General features: G+C 53.1%; 1 protein-coding gene across 1 annotated transcript in view; it reads right to left on the bottom strand.

Annotated features, from left to right (window-relative positions):
* INPPL1 (inositol polyphosphate phosphatase like 1) overlaps window positions 1-19,428 on the bottom strand; it is a 72,660-nt gene that overhangs the window by 39,627 nt on the left and 13,605 nt on the right. Inside the window, 1 exon segment of the mRNA XM_043503939.1 lies at window positions 4,091-4,154. Within this exon segment, the coding sequence (XP_043359874.1) occupies window positions 4,091-4,154 (64 nt within the window).

The following is a 19,428-nucleotide window of genomic DNA, read 5'->3' as shown; positions in this document are numbered from 1 at the left end:
TTTCTCCTCATACGGAAGCTGTTCCAGATGCCTCATCATTTGTGTTACCCTTTTCTGAACCTTTTCCAATTCCAATATATGTTTTTTTGAGATGGGGCAACCACATCTGCATGCGGTATTCAAGATGTGGGTGTACCATGGATTTATATAGAGGCAAGATGACATTTTCTGTCTTATTATCTATTCCTTTCTTAATGATTCCCAACTTTCAGTTTGCTTTTTTGGCTGCCGCTGCACACTGAGTGGATGTTTTCAAAGAACTCTCCACAATGACTCCAAGATCTCTTTCTTGAGTGGTAACAGCTAATTTAGACCACATCAGTTTGTATGTATAGTTGGGATGATGTTTTCCAATGTGCATTACTTTCCATTTGTCAACACTGAATTTAATCTGCCACTTTGTTGCCCAGTTTTGTGAGATTCCTTTGTAACACTTCTCAGTCATCTTTCAATTGAACTATCATGAGCTGTTCTGTATCATCTGCAAATATTGCCACCGCACTGTTTACCCCCTTTTCCAGATCATTTATGACTATGTTGAACAGCACTGGGCCCAGTACAGACCCCTGAGCCCCGCAAACCCAGAGCCCCCTCCTGCACCCCAATCCCCTCATCCCCAGCCCCTCCCCGGAGCCTGCACCCCCAGCCCAGAGCCCTGACAACCTCCCTAGGCAATTTATTCTAGTGCTTAACCACCCTGACAGATAGGAAGTTTTTCCTAATGTCCAACCTAAACCTCCCTTGCTGCAATTTAAGCCCATTGCTTCTTGTCCTAGCCTCAGTGGTTAAGGAGAACAAATTTTGTCCTTCCTTCTTATAACAATGTTTTATGTACTTGAAAAATGTTATCATCATGTCCCCCCTCAGTCTTCTCTTCTCCAGACTAAACAACCCCATTTTTTCAATCTTCCCTCTAGGTCATGTTTTCTAGACCTTTAATAATTTTTTGCTCTTCTCTGGACTTCCTCCAATTTGTCCACATCTTTCCTGAAATGCAGCGCCCAGAACTGGACACAATACTCCAGCTGAGGCCTTATCAGTGCGAAGTAGAGCGGAAGAATTACTTCAGTACCAGGCAAATTGGTTGAAACTACAGTAAAGAACAGAATTACCTGAAACACAGATTAATACGATTTGTTGCGGAAGAGTCAACATGGTTTTTGTAAAGGGAAATCATGCCTCACCAATCTATTAGAATTCTTTAAGAGGGTCAACAAGCATGTGGACAAAGGGGATCAAATTGATGTAGTGCATTTGGACTTTCAGAAAGTCTTTGACAAGGTTCCTCACCAAAGAGTCTTAAGCAAAGTAAGCAGTCATGGGATAAGAGGGGGCTCTGGGTTTTGGGGGCTCACGGCTGGGGCAGGGGGTTGGGATGCGGGAGGGGGTCAGGGCTCTGGGCTGGGACCAGGGATGAGGGGTTTGGGATGCAGGCAGGGGCTCCAGATTTGGGGGGGGGCTCAGGGCTGGGGCAGAGAATTGGGGCGCAGGGTTGGGGCAGCTCCCGGTCAGCGGCGAAGTGGTGGCGCTAAGTCAGGCTTCCCTCCAGTTCTGGCACCACGGACCATGCTGCGCCCTGGAAGCAGCCTGTAGCTGGTCCGGCTCCTAGGTGGAGGCGTGAAAGCGGCTCCGCATGGCTCTTGCCCCCAGGCACCGCCCCCCACAGCTCCCGTTGGCTGGGAACCGGCCAATGGGAGTATGGAGCTGGGGCTTGGGCGGCACACGGAGCCCCATCCCCCCCTGCCTAGCGGCTAGACCTGCTACTGGCCGCTTCCAGGGCACACCGTGGTGTCAGAACAGGTAGGGACTAGCCTGCCTTAGCTGGGCAGCAACACCAACGGGACTTTTAATGGCCCCAGAGCCACCGCAACCCAGTGCCTTCCATTCCACCACCCAGTACTGGGTCCCGATCCGCAGTTTGAAAACTACTGGTCTCGATAATAATTAGTCCTGCCATGAGTGCAGGGGACTGGACTAGATGATCTCTTGAGGTCCCTTCCAGTTCTACGATTCTATGAAGTTCGGCTTACAGGCCTGTAACTGCCAGGATCACCTCTGGAGCCTTTTTAAAAATTGGCATCCTATTAGCTACCCTCCCATCATCTGGTACAGAGGCTGATTATTACGCTTAGTTATAGTTAGTAGTTCTGCGATTTCATACTGGAGTTCCTTCTGAACTCTTGGGTGATGCCATCTGGTCCTGGTGACGTCTTACTGTTTAATTGATAAATTGGTTCCAAAACCTCCTCTATTGACACCTCAGTTGGGGACAGTTCCTCAGATTTGTCATCTACAAAGAATGGCTCAGGTGTGGGAATCTCCCTCACATCCTCTGCCGTGAAAATGGATGCAAAGAATTCATTTAGTTTCTCCACAACAGCCTTGTCTTCCTTGTCTGCTCCTTTAGCACCTCAATTGTCCAGGGGCAGCTTCTTGCTTCTGAAGTATTTTTTAAAAAAATTTGCTTCAGGTTTTGTGTATTTAGCGAGCTGCTCTTCAAATTCTGCCTGGCCTGCCTAGTTAAACTATCACACTTGATTAGCCAGAGTTTATGCTCCTTTCTATTTCCCTCAAAAGGATTTGACTTCCAATGCCTTTTTGCCTCTAACTGCCTCTTTTACTCTGTTATTTAGCCAGGGTGGCACTTTTTTGGCTATTGGGGCTTTTCCTACATTTGGGGGATACATTTAGTTTGAGCCTCCATGATGGTGTTTTTACACACTTTCCACACAGCTTGCAGGCATTTCACTCTTGGGACTGTTCCTTTTAATTTCCAGCTAACTACCTTCCTCGTTTTGGTGTAGTTCCCCTTTCTGAAGTGAAACACTGATGCACTGGGCTCCTCTGGCATTTCCCCCGAACACTGATGAAATTTAATTACACTGTGGTCACTATCACGGGGGGGGGGGGGCGGGAGTTGTGATTAACATGGTGGTGGGAGGGGGGTTCTGACTGGCATGGCAGTGCCCGGTGGGTATGGGGGGCTGGGGCTGGCATGGCAGTGCCCAGTGGCTGGGGGAGTCTGTGTCTGGCATGGCAGTGCCCGGTGGCTATGGGGGGGCTGTGTCTGGCATGGCAGTGCCCGGTGGCTATGGGGGGGCTGTGTCTGGCATGGCAGTGCCCGGTGGATATGGGGGGCTGGGGCTGGCATGGAAGTGCCCAGTGGGTGCATGGGGGCTGTGGCTGGCATGGCAGTGCCCAGTGGCCATGGGGGGCTGTGGCTGGCATGGCAGTGCCCAGCGGGTCGGGGGGGCTGGGGCTGTCATGGCACTCCCTTGTGGCCACGCTGTTTTGGGCACAGCTGCTGTGTCTGAGGAAGGCCAGCTGGCGCCGTGAGCGCTGCACGCCCAGTGGTGGGCGAGAGGCCAAGGCCCCAGCAGGCCGTTAGAGGGGGAGACCTTGCTTTGAGACTGCTGAGCAGAATTGCTAACCACACCCATGGCCGGGAGTGAAGCCCTCGCGCACGGCACCACACAAGAGCTACCCAGAAATGCAGCCACCTCTGGGGAGCAGGGCAAAAACCCGCTCTTCAAAAGAGCCTCATGGGACCTGCAATGCCCTCGCGGAGCAGACGCCCCTTCACTGTGCGAGGTCTCAGGTACCAGACCCACCGAATTGGCTGACTGGCCCCAGGACTTTCACTGGCAAGGGCCTGGCCTCCTCGGAGCCACCGCAAATCTCAGCACTTCCTCCGTCCCCTCAGCCAGGGAAGGCGGGAGCCAGCCATTATGGAGGTGCCCAAGCTAAGCCCCCCTCTCGGTAGCCAGCCCCCAACAGCCACCACATGGCACGGCAGGCACTGAACTCAGACCCTTGAGTTTCAGAAGCGGAGGCCTCCATGGCTTGAGCCAAAGGACACTCTCAGCCAGCACCACTAGTAGGGCTTTTATCCTTCGTAGTAGAACAAGTGATCACCGGCACAGCTTATGGCATACGCCTGCGTGGACAGGGAGAGCAGGGGCAACCCCCTGTCCCCAGGACCCTGCCCCATTGCTTGGGCTCGAGATCTGGGTCCCAGCAGCGAGGACAGGGCTGCGCCCCCGGCAGAAGCTGCACCAGTCTTGACACACAGCAGTTTGGCAGTCCCTACCTGCACCGCTAGGAAGTCATCCTCATCTGGCAGGATCCGGTAGGTGTGGACGTGCTTCTGGAACCTGCAGCCAGCCGGAAGGAAGAGGGGTTAGAAAGACAGTCGCGGAGCCCCGCGAAGCCAGGGCGCCGCAGAGCAGAAGGTTAACGCACTAGGCTGGGACTCGGGTGATCGGGATCCAATTCCCTGCTCTGTCGCTGACTCCCTGTGCAAACCTGGCCAGCCCCTTAGCCCCTGATCCTCAAAGGTATTTAGGTGCCTAACTCCCATGGGTTTCAATAGGAGCTAGGTACCTAAATACCTTTGCACCTTAATCTCTCTCTGCCTCTCTCCCCCATCTTGGACACGGGGTTCAGACTTCCTCTGTCCAGCCCTTGTTTACAGGGGCTCTAAGCTACCCAGGATGGGGGCAGTCTCTCACTGTGTGTCCGTACAGCACCCGGCACACTGGCGCCCCAACCTCGGTACAGCCTCTGGGAGCTACTGCAGTACGTGTCGCAGCGCTCAGGAAGAGCGGTGCTCCCCCTTCCCCCCCACGGATCTCTTAGAAATATTCATGAATTAACTGTGGGAAAACAAGGCCCAGACAGGGGACTTGCCAAGTCCATGTACCAAATCGGACAGAAGCCAGGAGTCCTGGCTCCTACCCCCATACTGTAGCTATAGGACCATCTTTCCAGTGCAATGGCACGCCGGCTTACAACGGGTCTGGCCCTTAGACTGAACCAAGCATTATAATTCCCGCCACGCTATACAACACGAAGCCAGCTGCAGCCCCCAAGCGCCCTGCCCCCGTGCTGAGCTCTAGTCCCCTGCCCTGTGGGAATGGCCAACACAACCCCCGAGTGGCTGGAGAGGGAAAGACACCAGGGGAATTTTTTCACCCTTGTACAATTAAAAAAGCAGCTCAGTGCGATGGGCTGCAGTGCTGTAAATGCTGTGTGTGGGCCCCGAATGCAGCTATCACTGGAATGCCGCCAGCGCTGTTTTTCAGTGAGCAAAGAGCAGGACAAGGAGGTGACAACTGAAACCGCTTGGCAACCTTACAAAGCTGCATTGGAGCAAACTGGCTAATGTGTATGTGTAGCACTGCGCTCTGCTAGCTGTTGCAATTGCTCAGCTGTGTGTCATCAGCCCTATAATGCCAGCTACTAAAGGAGAGTCTCTCTTGGCTTGGGTGTGAGGCAACTGCTCTTTTGGAGCAGGAAGATCTGGGTTCTGTCCTTACTGGTGTCATTGCATTTTGGATGGCCAAAGTGTGCGATTGTTGTATGCAGTAACACTTGAACACACACACACACACACACACACACACACACAGAGTCCCTGTCCCAAACAGCTCCCGGGCTACAGAGATAAGACAGACAAAGGACAGGAAGGGAAACTGAGTCACCGAGAGGGGACAGGACTTGCTCAGCGTCACCCAGCTGGTCAGCAGCAGAGCTAAGGGAAGAGCCCAGGTCTCCTGAGGCCCAGCCCGGTGCCATACCCACTAGGCCGTACTGCCTCCCACAAACAAATAAAATAAACTGATGCCTGTGAAGTGTTGCGAGATCCGCCACTGCAAGGGGCTAGAGGCAGGCCAACGGGGCTGTCAAAGCACTGGCAACAAGGCTGCCTTTAAAAGACAAATACTTTAGCTTCATTGCTCAGCCCCTCCCTCCCCCAGGCTCCCCTGCGTGTTGCCAAAACAGCAGGGGAAATGCACTGAATCTGACACAGCACCAGGCAGCCCTGTTTATTTCACCGGGAACGACCAAAGCGCCAGGGAAGCTGCCGAAACAGCAGCCAGCAGGTAAGGGGCAGAGCGGGGCCAATGCCGCAGCCGGCCAGCCAGAGCCAGCCACTCACAGCTCAGCCTGGTGCGGGCGGGGCTCTGAACCACGCTGCGCTCCCCCCCTCCGTGCCACGAAATCTGAGCCCGCAGGCGGGGCAGGAGCGGGGAGGCTGGAAGGATTTGCCCCTCTTGTCCGTCTGCCAGAGGAAGAACGCTCAGGAGGCTGGATTCGTGATAGGTAAGCAGCTTCCCCCCTGCAGGGCCAGAGGATGGGGGCTGTGTATGGACGGGTCAGTCATCTCGACAGTGGCCCCGTACCACAGTGTCAGGGAGAGTGCCCAGAACAGGGTAATCACGGCTTGATCCACCCCGTCGTCCACTCCTGGCTCCTGGCAGTCAGCAATTTAGGGACACCCAGAGTATGGGGTTGCATTCCTGACCATCCTGGCCAATAGCTATGGATGGACCTATCCTCCATCAACTTCTCTGATGATTTTTGAACCCCATTATAGTTTTGGCCTTCACAGCATCCCCTGGCAATGAGTTCCACAGGTTAACTGTGCATTGTGTGAAGAAGGATTTCCTCTTGTTTGTACTAAACCTGCTGACTGTTAATGTCACTGGGTGACCCCTGGCTTTTGTACTGTGTGGAAGGATAAATAACTCTTCCCTACTCATTTTCTCTGCACCAGTCATGATTTTATAGACCTCTAGCAGATCCCCCCCTCCCCAGCATATCCCCCCCCAGCATCTCTTCTCTACGCCGAACAGCCCTAATCTTTTTAGTCTCTCCTTGTATGGAAGCCTTTCTGAACCCGTCATCATCTTTGTACTCCTTTTCTTTTTGCGAATACAGACTAACACGGCTGCTACTCTGAAACTTGCCCTTCTTGGAACCTTTTCCAGCTATATCCTTTTTGAGATGGGGTGATCCGTGATATTATGACCTGATGTGTGTGCGTGTGTGTGTGACCAATGCTCTCTACAGGATAGAATCAGAACTGTTCTGATGTGTGTCATATGCCCTATACTGTTAACAACTAGCATGGAGCACTGACTGGGTCAGTGCATTACTCTCTGGCCCTAGACAGACTGCTAGGTCTGGGGTGAGGCACATTGGCGGGGGGGTAGGGGAGGGGAAGTGGGTGCAGACCTTAATGACCTGGGCGGCACAGTGCTGTGCAATGCAGCCTCAGGCTGCCAAGGGACCACACATCCCCATTCACTGCATTCCCCAGTGCAGTCCCACTCCTCCCTCCTCCACTGCCCCTTTCCTTCCCCCGCTGCATCGGGGGAAACAGCTGCCTCCTCCTATCAGCTGCCCGCTGCCTTCTGTCATTACCCAGCCATCGGGAGGCCGGTCGGACATGCACATTCATGCCACCGCTGCATCCAGGAAGAAACCTGTTCTCCTAGGATTCCCCTGCCCGTGGGGAAAGGTCTCTTTGCTTGTGCTACCCACTCCCCTTAACCACACCCGTCCCCACCTGGCCCCTTTACAGAAGGCCAATCTTCCTCCTCCACAGCTCTGGGTCAAGAGACTGAAGTTGGTTCCTTGTTTCCTGTTCCTTATCGTGGGATCAGCCCCTTACTCATGGTTCTCAGGTCCTTACTTGAAGGTCTCAACATTATTTTAAAAGAGATCAATGTAAAATGACTGATTTTAGGTTAATGCGTTAACAGTGGAAATGACCAATGACTAATGTACTCATTAAATAAAGAAGCAGCTGGGTTTTGATAGCCCTTACATGATGAAATAAGTCTCGCGTCACTGCGAGTGTCACATCCTCATCGCCATCAGCTGGTTCTGAAGGAGCTGGGACATGCCCCTTGCCAACCTGAAGCTTCGTCCGTCAGCCACGGACAGCCACTTATCATGTCCTCATCACGGTTCCTTTTCCTTCAGCCCTCCAGTCATCCCCTCTGGGGCACCTAGCATTGGCCATTGTGGGAAGGCAAGATACTGGGCTAGATGGACCTTTGGTCTGACCCAGTCTTGCCGTTCTTATGTAAGAGGCGGGGCTTCTATAAAGCCAGGAGATTGGAAATAGTGTGTGATGGTGCGGGAGGAAGCCTGCAGTGCCCCTCCCTGAGATAAGGGAGAAGGACCCTTGTAGAAGGAGTCCAGCGGTGAGAGCAGTAAGGCAGTGGAGATGCAGATCTGAACTGTTCACTACAGGGCCCTGGACTGGAACCCAGAGAGGAGGGTGGGCCTGGGTTCCCCTCCCACCCACGGCAGGGTGTGTTTTAAGGGGAGTGGATACGAAGGCTGCCAGAGTCGCTGATGGAGTGACACCATCAGGGTAGCGGGCGTGAGGATGGCCTGATGCTGTATGTGGAGAGAGACCTTGAAAGACCACCCCAGCAGGGGAACCGCTGAGCCACCTGGCTGGAGTCATGAGGAAGGGGCTGCAGACAGAGAGAGAGGGACAGAGGGCAACCGCAGGAAGGGGCATCGGTCTGGCAGAGCTAATCCCCAGAACGGCCAGGAGGCGGTATTATCCAGCTGTGAGCAGAGCGCCCCGTTACAACATCCAAAGAGTGCATCCGCCCGTTTTGCCCCAGCATCACGCTGGGAGCTCTTGTTCAGCTGCTTGTCCACTTCCTTATGACTCGGAAAACGGAGCGGAGGGTATTCTTATCACGCTGTGGATGACAGCAAGCTGGGAGGGGTTGCAAGCACTTTGGAGGACAGGATTAGAAATCAAAAGGGCCTGGACTAGAGAACTGGTCTGAAATCAACCAGATGAAATCCAGTAAAGACAAGAGCAAAGTACTTCACTTCGGAAGGAAAAATCAACCACACAATGGGGAATAACTGGCCAAGCTGTAGAACTGCTGAAAAGGATCTGGGGGTTACAGTGGATCACAAACTGAACATGAGTCAACAATGTGATGCAGTGGTGAAAAGGGCTAATATCACTCCAGGGTGTAGTAACAGGAGTGTCATATGCCAGATGCGGGAGGTAACTGACCCACTCCATTCGGCACTGGTGAGGCCTCAGCTGGGGAACTGTGTCCGGTTCTGGGGGCCGCACTTTAGGAAAGATGGGGACAAATCCGAAGAGTCCAGAGAAGAGAAACAAAAATGATCAAAGGTTGAGAAAACCTGAGCTGTGAGGAAAGGCTAAAAACCTGAGTATGATTAGTCTTGAGAAAAGAAGACCGAGGAGGACCTGGGAACAGTCTTCAGATCTGTGAAGGGCCGTTCTAAAGAGGATAGGGATCCACTGTTTTCCAGGTCCACTGAAGGTCAGACAAGAAGTGATGGGCTTAATCTGCAGCCAGGGAGATTTAGGTCAGATATTAGGAAAAATGTTCTAACTAGAAGGATAACTAAGTACGGGACGAGGTTCCCAAAGGAGGATGTAGAATCCCCGTCATTTCGAGGTCTCCGTCACTGGAAGTTTTTACGAGCAGGTTAGATGTATTACAATGTATTTTGTTTGACTCCAGATCACTTCGTAGGACTCCTCCGGCCTCATCATTAGTTACCACACCACCAAACTTTGTGTCACCCACCAGGTTTATCAGCACTGGGTTTATATTTACTTCCCTATCGCTGGCGAAATGTTGACTAGCATCGGGGCTAGTCCAGACGCCTGCTGCCCCACATCATGGGCACCCACACGCAATGATGACTCTCCATTAAGGACTACTTTTTGAGACCTATCCATTAGCCACTTCTTAATCCATTTCAAGTGTGCTTAATCAATGCCGTACAGGTCTCACTTCTAAATCCGAATGCCATGCAGCCCTGAGCCAAACGCCTTATGAACCCCTCCGTGCATCACATCGACTCTAGGGGCTCTTTCAGCTCACCACATTCATCACCACTACATGTGAGCCTCCGGATTAAGCACTGTGACCACACCCATCATACGGCATTTGTTTGTTCCTCCTCTCCCCAGGGCCAGACGCATGGGCAGTGGAGCGTCCTGTTTTATCAGGGTTTCAAGTTTGGTTCTTAGTTGTTAAATATAGGTTTGATTGAAATATACCTGTTGCTATGTGTTTATGTTAGAGAAGACCTGGTCAAAGACATGAGTCTGGCGACTGGAGGTGAGGAGGTCTGTGATGGTTCTTAGTTCCTGGGGGACTTCATTCTGGAGTCTGGGACCAACCCACCCGAAAGTTCAGTCTGCTGCATAGACGAGCTTTATCCTTACTGTAGAGTTCCCTTGGGCCTGCGGCGAGAAGGTGTTGACCACGGCCTTTGTTCTGCAGCTTAGGAAATCTTTTAGCTATCCGGGGCCCAGGCTACTGAGCACCTTGAAGATAAGGGCTGAGACCCTGAAAGCTGAAATTCCCCATCTTTCCTAAAGTGCGGCCCCCAGAACCGGACACAGTTCCCCAGCTGAGGCTTCACCAATGCCAAGTGGAGTGGGTCAGTTATCTCCCGCATCTTACATATGACACTCCTGTTACTACACCCTGGAGTGATATTAGCCCTTTTCACCACTGCATCACATTGTTGACTCATGTTCAGTTTGTGATCCACTGTAACCCCCAGATCCTTTTCAGCAGTTCTACAGCCTGGCCAGTTATTCCCCATTGTGTGGTTGATTTTTCCTTCCGAAGTGAAGTACTTCGCTCTTGTCTTTACTGGATTTCATCTGAAATTCAAGCTGAAATTCTCTGGGAAGCCAGGTCGGGAGCGGAGGACGGGTGGGAATGCTGGGGAGGTGCCTGGCAGCGTTCCGTTCTAGATGGAGTTTCCTGAATGCTGAAGGTTTCGTGCTCAGGTATGTCGTGTGGCTGCAATCTGGCTGAGCGGTGACAAAGGCATGAATAACTCTGTGCACGGGGATGGGATGGAGTCTCAGGAAATGGCAGAAAGCGTTACTCGCGGCAGCTGAGCAGCAGCGAGGAATCCAGGAGTGCTCCTAAACTATGCGTCTAATTGAGGAATCGTGAGTGCGAACCTTCTGCTACACAATGCTGCACTGTGGCTGCAAACTCTTCACCTGTGTCAGTCAAACGTGTGATGTCGCCAAGGAATAAACTCAGGTTTGTTTACAAGACCTATTTTCTAGAAAACCATATTGACTGGAATTAAATGATATTCCTTCCCTTTAATTCTGCATGAGACCAAATTACGCTCCCCCTTAACAACATCACTTCTGTCAACACCTAAGCACCTGCCTATACAGTGCAACTCATCCTGGTCTCTGGTTTGACTCTGCGGCCTGTAATAGACCCCACCAGCCCTCCCCTGGGCTTTGGTAGCGAACACACTGAGCCGCACGCCTTGTGGCCGATCCGAGTCATCAGTAACTCTCAAACGAATAACCATGTCTTTTGCCATCCCCTTCCCCCACCACCTCTTGTACCCACTCCGTCCTTCCCAAGAAGATTATAACCAACCCTGGGAACTGTCCCACCAGGTTTCTCTAATGCCAGTGCTAATGTTGTTGGTTTTTTTCTCTCATCAATGAGAAATTCTAACTCCTCTTGTTTGCTACCCAGACTCGTAGCGTGGGTAGACAAGCAACTCAAAACGTTGTCTCCTCAAGCTCTTTGCCACGGCAGTTCAGTTTGTTCCGGACATCCTGAGTTTGAGTTTTGTGCTGCATTTGCTTCCATAGCACCCTCCCCTTGAGCTGGTAGTTTAATGCCCAACTGTCTGCTAGCTGAGAAGCCAAGTCCCCTACTTATGATACACAGGCTGTTCCATTCATACTGCCCCCCTCCCACTGGAATGTGGCCCAATATTCCATAAAACCAAAACCTTTGGCCTCTCCTCTGTTGCACAACTAACAGTTCACCTCCAGTATTTTCTGTCTTCTGCCTTCTCGAGCTCACTGAACTGGCATGATCACCGAGAAGATCACTCAGACTTGCTTTTTCTTCCATGCCTTTCCAAGATGAAAAGGAGGACTTGTGGCACTTTAGAGACTAACAAATTTATTTGAGCATAAGCTTTCGTGAGCTACAGCTCACTTCATCGGATGCTTCTTCTATGGTCTGTGTAGCTCCATGAGGAGTCGTGTCATTGGTTCCAATGAGTATCATCATCATCATCATCATCAGTGGACACTTGCCAGACAACTTCATAATCCCGTCTAATCCTGCCATCACATCTTGTATCTTTGCTCCAGGGAGACAGCACGCCATCCCCTTGTCCCAGTGCGCCTTGCTGTGTTCTCAGTCCGCTCTTCTAAATATGGAGTCGCCAAGGATGATTGTTTGCATTAACAGTTGAAGAACCGATCTTGGTTGCTGCTTGTTTCATACTGTAAGGACACCCATCGCGTGTGTCCCCTGAAACTTCCTGTTCCATTCCCCCAGAGCCAGATTCTTCGGTAGTTGACTTGCCGAGTGCCTGAAAACGTTTTGCTACGTCTAGCCGGGTTGAATGCCCCTAGTTCTCTTTCCCTACTTGGTCACAAATCTCCTGAACCCTTCTTTGGTTTCTACTCGGTCCAATTCCTGTATCGCCCAATTCCTGGCATCTGTGACAATGATTTCCAAACCTGGCGGTCTAGGGAAGTCTTTGTTTCCTCAGATGCTGCACAATGGTGCAACTTTTGCTTCCAGACTGCGTGTTTTCTCCTTCAGTAAGGCCAACAGATTCCTGTTTTATTCCATCTTCCAGCAGAAAGGAAACGGTAGCACATCCAAGGCAGGTCCCAGCAGTTGTCCGGTCATCATCCATACCTGCTAACTGGTGGAGAGCCATTCCTAAACCATGATTCACGCTCCCTCTCTCAATTCCTACCAAAATTCATCCAATTTGCTGCTCCTCCTCACCTGGGAACTGACCAATCTACTAAGCCTCATTGCTCAGCTCTCTCCCTCGCAGATAGAGACCTCAAACACCGTTCTGTTTGAAGGCCCAAGGGTCCCAGTGACAAGGCCCTCCCTGAAACACAAAGAGACCTGTCTCACTTGGCCAGGTGAGGGGCCCACAGCCCAGGAACACAACACTCATCAAGAACAACCAACCAACAGCCGAAACAAAGATGACACTCACCTAGTCCGTCCACCTGCAGCCACCAGATCCACAGCTTCTCCTGCTGGCCCCTCCTGTGGCCCCGCAAAAGGGTGTGTACGTGTTTGGGGCGGGGAGGATGGCTGGGGGCAGGGGCCACAAATTTTTACAAAGAAAAATTTTCAAGTCAGGGAGTTTCACATTTCAGCTACATCAGGACAGCTTCACGGCTGTGGGGACGTGTCACCCAGGGTGACCCAAGACTTATTCTGCCGCATACAGCCAGACAAAGCCCAGTTTCCTCGTCAAGCTTCACTTGCAAATCAGATGCGGGATGAGGGCACGGCATGAGGGCAGATCAAAGCCGCAGGTCAGCAGGGGCTCGTTCTGAACGGTCTGAGGACACAGAGATGTGTCACCTCGGGGTGACCCATGACTGACTTTCTCGGGTGCATCCCATCAAATCCCAGCTCCTTATTTCACTAGAGCTCGATGAGATTTCTAAAAATGTAATCTTAGATGGATAGATTTGTAATTGATTTTGGCTTGGACAATACAATACTCAAGACAGGTAAGTCCAAAACTGACTGAGGAGAGTTACAAAGGGATCTCACAAATCTGGGTGACTGGGCAACAAAATGGCAGATTAAATTCCATGTTGATAAATGCAAAGTAAGGCCCATTGGAAAACATAATCCCAACTGTACACATAAAATGATGGGGTCTAAATTAGTTGTTACCACTCAAAAGAGAGATCTTGAAGTCACTGTGGAGAGTTCTCTGAAAACATCCACTCAAAGTGCAGCGGCAGCCAAAAAAGTGAACAGAATGTTCGGAGCCATTAGGAAAGGGATCGATAAGAAGACAGAAAATATCATGTTGCCTCTATATAAATCCATGGTACACCCACACCTTGAATAGTAGTTGCAATTTTGGTCACCCCATCTCAAAAAAGGATGAGTGGGGGGGGATATGGTAGAGATCTATAAAATCATGACTGGTGTGGAGAAAGAGAAAGTGTTATTTACCCCTTCACATAACACAAGAACCAGGGGTTAGCTGATGAAATTAACAGGCAGCAGGTTTAAAACAAACAGGAAGGTTCTTCACACAACACAGTCAATCTGTGGAACTCATTGCCAGGGGATGCCGTGAAGACCAAAAGTCTAACAGGGTTCAAAAAAGAACTAGATAAGTTGATGGAGGACAGGTCTATTGCCAGCTATTAGCCAAGGTGGTCAGGATGCAACCTCATGCTCTGGGGGTCCTCTGAGTACCAGAAGCTGGAACTGGATGACAGTAGCTGGATCACTCGATAATTGCCCTGTTCTGTTCATTCCCTGTGCAGCACCTGGCACCAGACTCTGTCGGAAGACAGGACACTAGGCTCCATGAACCATTGGCTGACCCATTAGGGCCGTTTGTATGTTCCCATGTAATAAGGAACTGGGAACCCCGGATAACGAGCTGGGAATAAGTCACAGGCCTCTGCCACATGAGCTCAGGAGACACTATTGGCTGGTCCTTTGTTCTCTCGACAGACCAGCCCTAGAGGACGACGTCCCACCCACTCCCAAAGCCCATCTCAAAAAAGGATGAGTGGGGGGGGGGATATGGTAGAGATCAGAGTGGGCACGGTGATGTGCTGCCAGGGGGCTCCCCACGAATCTCCTGATTCAGCTGATGATGTGTGCCACAGGTGCCCAGGACGCCCTATCCCCAGCCTCAGTCGCAACTTGGCACTGACCACGCCCAGTGTTTAACTTTCAGTATGAACCGGCCTCTCCCCACTGGCCCCGAGGTCAGCAACCCGCGGGGGGGGGGAGGCAAGGTTGGGAAGAGGTTGTGGGCCGGGGGGGAGGGCAGGGCTCCCAGCATGACGAGATGGAGCCAATTAGAATAAGATTCCCAACTCTGCCCCGCCTCCTAGTGGCCGGAAACTTCCCCCTTCTCCAGCCGGGCTTCCCGTAGCACGCCCCCCACCCCCTGCCGTGCATCCTCCGACCCACGCCGAGGGGAGACTAGCTCCCTAGGAGTTAAGTGCAGGAGATCGCCAGGCCCCATGGGCCATTCCAGCCCCGGCCCCGGGAGCAAGGCACAGACCACATCAAAGCCAGGGCGGTGCCATTACTCTCCTCCACCCAGCGGAGCTGCCCGGGGCCCGACAAACATTACCAGGATGACGGCGGGTCCCCCAAGGATGGCGGGGGGGGGGGTGGCAGCCTGCGTGTGGCACTGAGTCAGCGGTTCTGCTGGCCTCCAACCAGCCATCACGTGGGCAGGGCTTTGTGAGACGGGGGCCGGGCCCCCCCCAGAGGAGGGAAGGAGCCATAAGAACCTGTGTAGAACAGGATCGGATAAACAGCTCCACGGCCCGTCACTACAGGCCCTGTCCTACGGATGGGGAAAAACAGGTTCCCACTTGCAGCTTGGCAGAAGCTACAGCTCCCGCCGGGGCTCTGCGTGTGCAGATAACCCCGTGGTATCAGAGCGGGGACAGACTGGGGAAAGAGTCACAGCCCCTCTCCTGGCCCCTTTCATACCCAGCCCTGACAATCAGCTTGAGTACAATTCAACTGTACATTCTCCCAGGCTGGGGCTGTGTTTGAGTCTGTGAGCCAGGTAACCCCCCCCCGGTTTTAACCCCGCCCCTGTATTTAGCCCTTCATGACATTTGCAAAGTTCCAGGCAAACTCCTGGCGCCGGTAAACGGATTGCTGATGATGGTTCTCTGGACCCAGCTGGGTCGGAGCAGCATAAACCCTGCTGCCCCTGCATTGTCCCAGCGCCTGCTGGACGAAGGGCTCCGGGCAGCCAGGAAGTTATTTATTTTTCAGTGGAAGCTTGCAGGAACCAGAGGCCATGAGCCAAGTTGGTGGGGTGACGAGGAGGTGTTGAGAGACAGGTCGCAGGACGCCACCGTGACCCGCGGAAGAACGGGCTCAACCCTGGAACACACCAGGCTTCCTGTGCCAGACGATTCCAGCCAGCCCTGGCTACTAGCCCCAGAGGCCCCTCTGCTTTGCGGGTGGTGGGGGATTGCTAGACGGACGGAGAGAGACAGGCGGGGGTAGAAATGTGTCACAGATGCACAGTTCCCTGCACAGGTCTAAGGCACATCTGATTCAATGTCATGGCCAGCGCTCGCGTGCCGCTGATGGCAAGACGCCCAACCACACCTACAGAGACCATGGCGGGAGGGCTAAGCGCTCACCCACACACGCTGCCAGCCCCACCGCTCCCTGCTAATGGGTTCCCTCTCTGAAGCCCAGAGAAATCCCCTTGCCACCTTTGTTGTCAGCCCAGGAGGCAACGATGCCCCAGGGGCAAGGAGAAGACAGCTAATGGGGTTGCACACACAGAGTCCATCAGGATCCCACGCCCCACAGCTAGCGGCTGGCTGGAGGTCCCTAAAGGTGACTCAACCTGAAAGCGCAGGAGGAGCAGGGGTGAGAGGCATCGAAGTGACTTGGCCACAGGATGCTAGATTGCACATTCTCTCACTGTGACCGCACGCCCGCCTCTTTTACTCTCGAGGAAGGAAATCTAAAAATACTGACTGTATTTAAATGCACATGAAAAAAAAAAAAAAAGACAAAAGGGCAGGGAAATTTCAGTGGGTAAGGCAGGGTTTGCGGACAGCGGATCCCGGACTCGAGCCAAGTTATTCTGCTTTGTTCTAACTCCATGGGACACTCAGGACTTACCCCTGCGGGGACAGGTCAATGCTTTTAACAGCCCAGTTTGCTTACTTCTCATTCGAGACGGGCCCAACCCAGAACACCAGATCCAGCCGCCTGGGCCACAAGAAAGTTTTGATTTGGTTCTGGATCCAGATGCCATGACTCTGGAGCTGCTCCGCTTTTCATAGCGGTCCCCATTCAAACTAAACAGCCATGGTAACAAACAAACCCACGGCCACCTGTCACCATGTTGCGCAGAGTGGCCACCCCCACCAACAGCAGGGACTGATTGTTGAGCTGGCTGTTCCAGAAGAACCAGCCTCTGCTACTGAGCTGAAAGAGAATCTTCATCAGCTGTTCGCAGTCCCGGGGCTATGACACCCAGTTGAGCAATTCTGATTCCATCCACTAGAGAGCAGTGATTCAGGCACATGAGCCCACCCCTCCCCGTCTCCTAGCAAATACTTTGCTAACATCAACCAAGTGGTGCCATCGCCAAATGGGAGGTCAACACAGCTAGACTTTGGTTGTGCAAAGCATCAGCTCCACTGACAGACCGAGCCACAAGCTTCAAACCCTGCTGGGATCTTCCCCTAGAATGGGGAGAGCGCCTCTAACTCATTGCAGGAGCCGTGCACACAGGTGAATGTTTCACGAGACCGCCAAAGGAGACAGAGGCTCCCACTAATTGCGTATCTGATGGACACAGCCGCCACGCAGGAAAGGATTATTTTAGCCTGATCGGGAACGCGCACCTTGTTTCACCTCACAAGGGCGGGAGAGCAGACCGATCAGCGTGGTGTTACGGGGAAGGCAATCTGGATGGATCAGGTGGTAGGAGAGCCTGATTTTCTCAGAGCACCATGACAGGGGCAGAGTTAAGGGTATTTGGGTCTTTGACTGTGCAGTTCCATCCCTTACCGGGTATGTCTGGGAAAGCAAGGGGAGAGAAGCAGGTGGGGAGGGGGAGCACCGCTCTGTGGGCGCATTGCTGGCATAGGCTCCCCTACGCCAGTCTGCCCCATAGACTGCAGCGCCTGACTGCACAGTGAGCCCCAGCTGAGGGGAAGCAGGCAGCTCCCCAGGAAGGGCAGAAGGTGGATGCAGGAATGGGAGGGAGAACCAGGAGTAAGTGGGGAACAAGCCCAGCTGGGGAAAGCCAGGCCAGAAACTCAGGGAGTGAGAATAGAGAGCCCCGGGAAAGACGCTGACTAAAGCAGGGAGAAGATTGGGAGACCCAGAGAAGTGGGGCTAGAAAGTGGTTTAGGGAAAACTTCTGGTAGAGGAGCAGCCTTGGTCGTGCAGTACAGGGCCCTGGGCCAGAGGGTGCGACTGGGTTCTCCTACCTGCCCCCAGGAAGGGGGGCTGCAGGCTGTGCCCAGGAGAGGCTGAGGAAGGGCCCCAGAGAAGGCGGAAGGATTTTGTTTGTGTAAAAGACATTTTTGGACGTTCAGTTCAGCCAGCCGTGACTCTGGCTGGGGTGGGGTTACGATGGCAACCCGGCCGGAGTGCCAAGTCACTGGCAGAGAAACCAGCACGGCTCTGGAGAGACAGCTGGCGGGGATGAGAGAGCGGCTACGCCACGCCTGGCCACAAAGGGGCACCAAGCGGACTTATTGGCCCAGTTGCCGAGGTTAGGGCAGCCCCCAAACCACTTGAATTTACACTGGACTAGTGCAGACGGGTCACCAGGACCAGGAGCTGACATCTCCCCAAGCCCCTGCGAAGAGTTGAGCTCAGCCAGAGGTGAGAATCTAGCCCTTAATCTCTCTGTGACTCAGTTTCTCTTCTGTCAAATGGGAATAATAATCCCGGAGAGAGTTCCCACACTGGCTCAGCCCGGGGGTCGTCCAGCCAGGCTCCTGGCTCTGGCAGGGCTAGCTCCAGCCGCTTCCAAAGGTGATGTGGGAACCCCAGCAGACAGGTGTGGGGGAATCTGCCTGAACATTAAGGGCACCATCTACGCTAGAAACGTCAGTCAACCTATGATAGGTTCACGTCCACAGAACCCCCTTCTGTTCGTGGGTGCACGTCCTCACCAGAAGCACTTCAACTGATTTCAGAGGGGCAGTGGGGAGGGCTGAAAGCCTGGGCCCCCCTCCCGGGAGCCCTGGCTGCCCCCCAGGGCTCTTGGCTCCCTGCTCCTCGCTGCTGGGAGCCCAGCTACCCCACTGGGCTCTCAGCTCCACACTTCCCGCCGCTGGGAGCCTGGCTGCCCCCCAGGAAGGCGAGGAAGGTCCTGAGAAGAGGGTTTTCTCAGGGGAAATGGCTAGAGGGAACTTCCCAGTGGCAAGCTCTGCGGTGGAGTCCAGGCAGCTTACCTAGCCTCCCAGTAGGGAGCCTCAGCGCAGCCTGACTCCCTGGCGGGAGCGGGGAGCCTGGGGCGACTGGCAGCAGCCAGGCTGGAGCAGGGACTGGTGGCAGCCCAGCCAGGAGCAGGGAAACCCAGAGGGCAGCCAGGCTCCGGCTGGAGCCCCCCACCCACTCTGGGATGCCGGCCCGGCTTTCTTGTCAATTTCACTGCAAATGACCACCCCACATAAGCCTACGCCCCTCGTGGAGGTGGAGTTATGTCGTCAGCGTAGTAGGGCACTTACGCCAGCTGGAGAGCGCACCCTGACTTAATGAGGTCGACGTACGCTGCCTCACCTCGACCTAACTCTGCAGTGTAGATCAGGCATGGTTTCTGATCGTTACAGATCAGCTCGAGCCCTGCAGCCTGAGGTTTAATATCACTGCCAAACTGTCTGTTGGCATTAATTATAACTCTGGTTATTCTTGTTCTCCATGTGACCGTCCACGCTCTTTTTCAACCTTGTTAAGATTTTGCTCTTGATGACTTCCTGTGGCAGGGAGTTCCACAGTCTGCATGCACATGAGATGAGAAAGTGTTTCCTTTCATCAGCTTCTTGTAACACCTACTTTGTTTGTTTGTTTGCTTGCT

The sequence above is a fragment of the Dermochelys coriacea genome, chromosome 1, assembly GCF_009764565.3.
Source record: "Dermochelys coriacea isolate rDerCor1 chromosome 1, rDerCor1.pri.v4, whole genome shotgun sequence".
NCBI classification, from domain to species: Eukaryota; Metazoa; Chordata; order Testudines; family Dermochelyidae; genus Dermochelys; species Dermochelys coriacea.
Note: the sequence above shows the minus strand (reverse complement) of the source record. Positions and strands in the feature narration are given on the sequence as shown.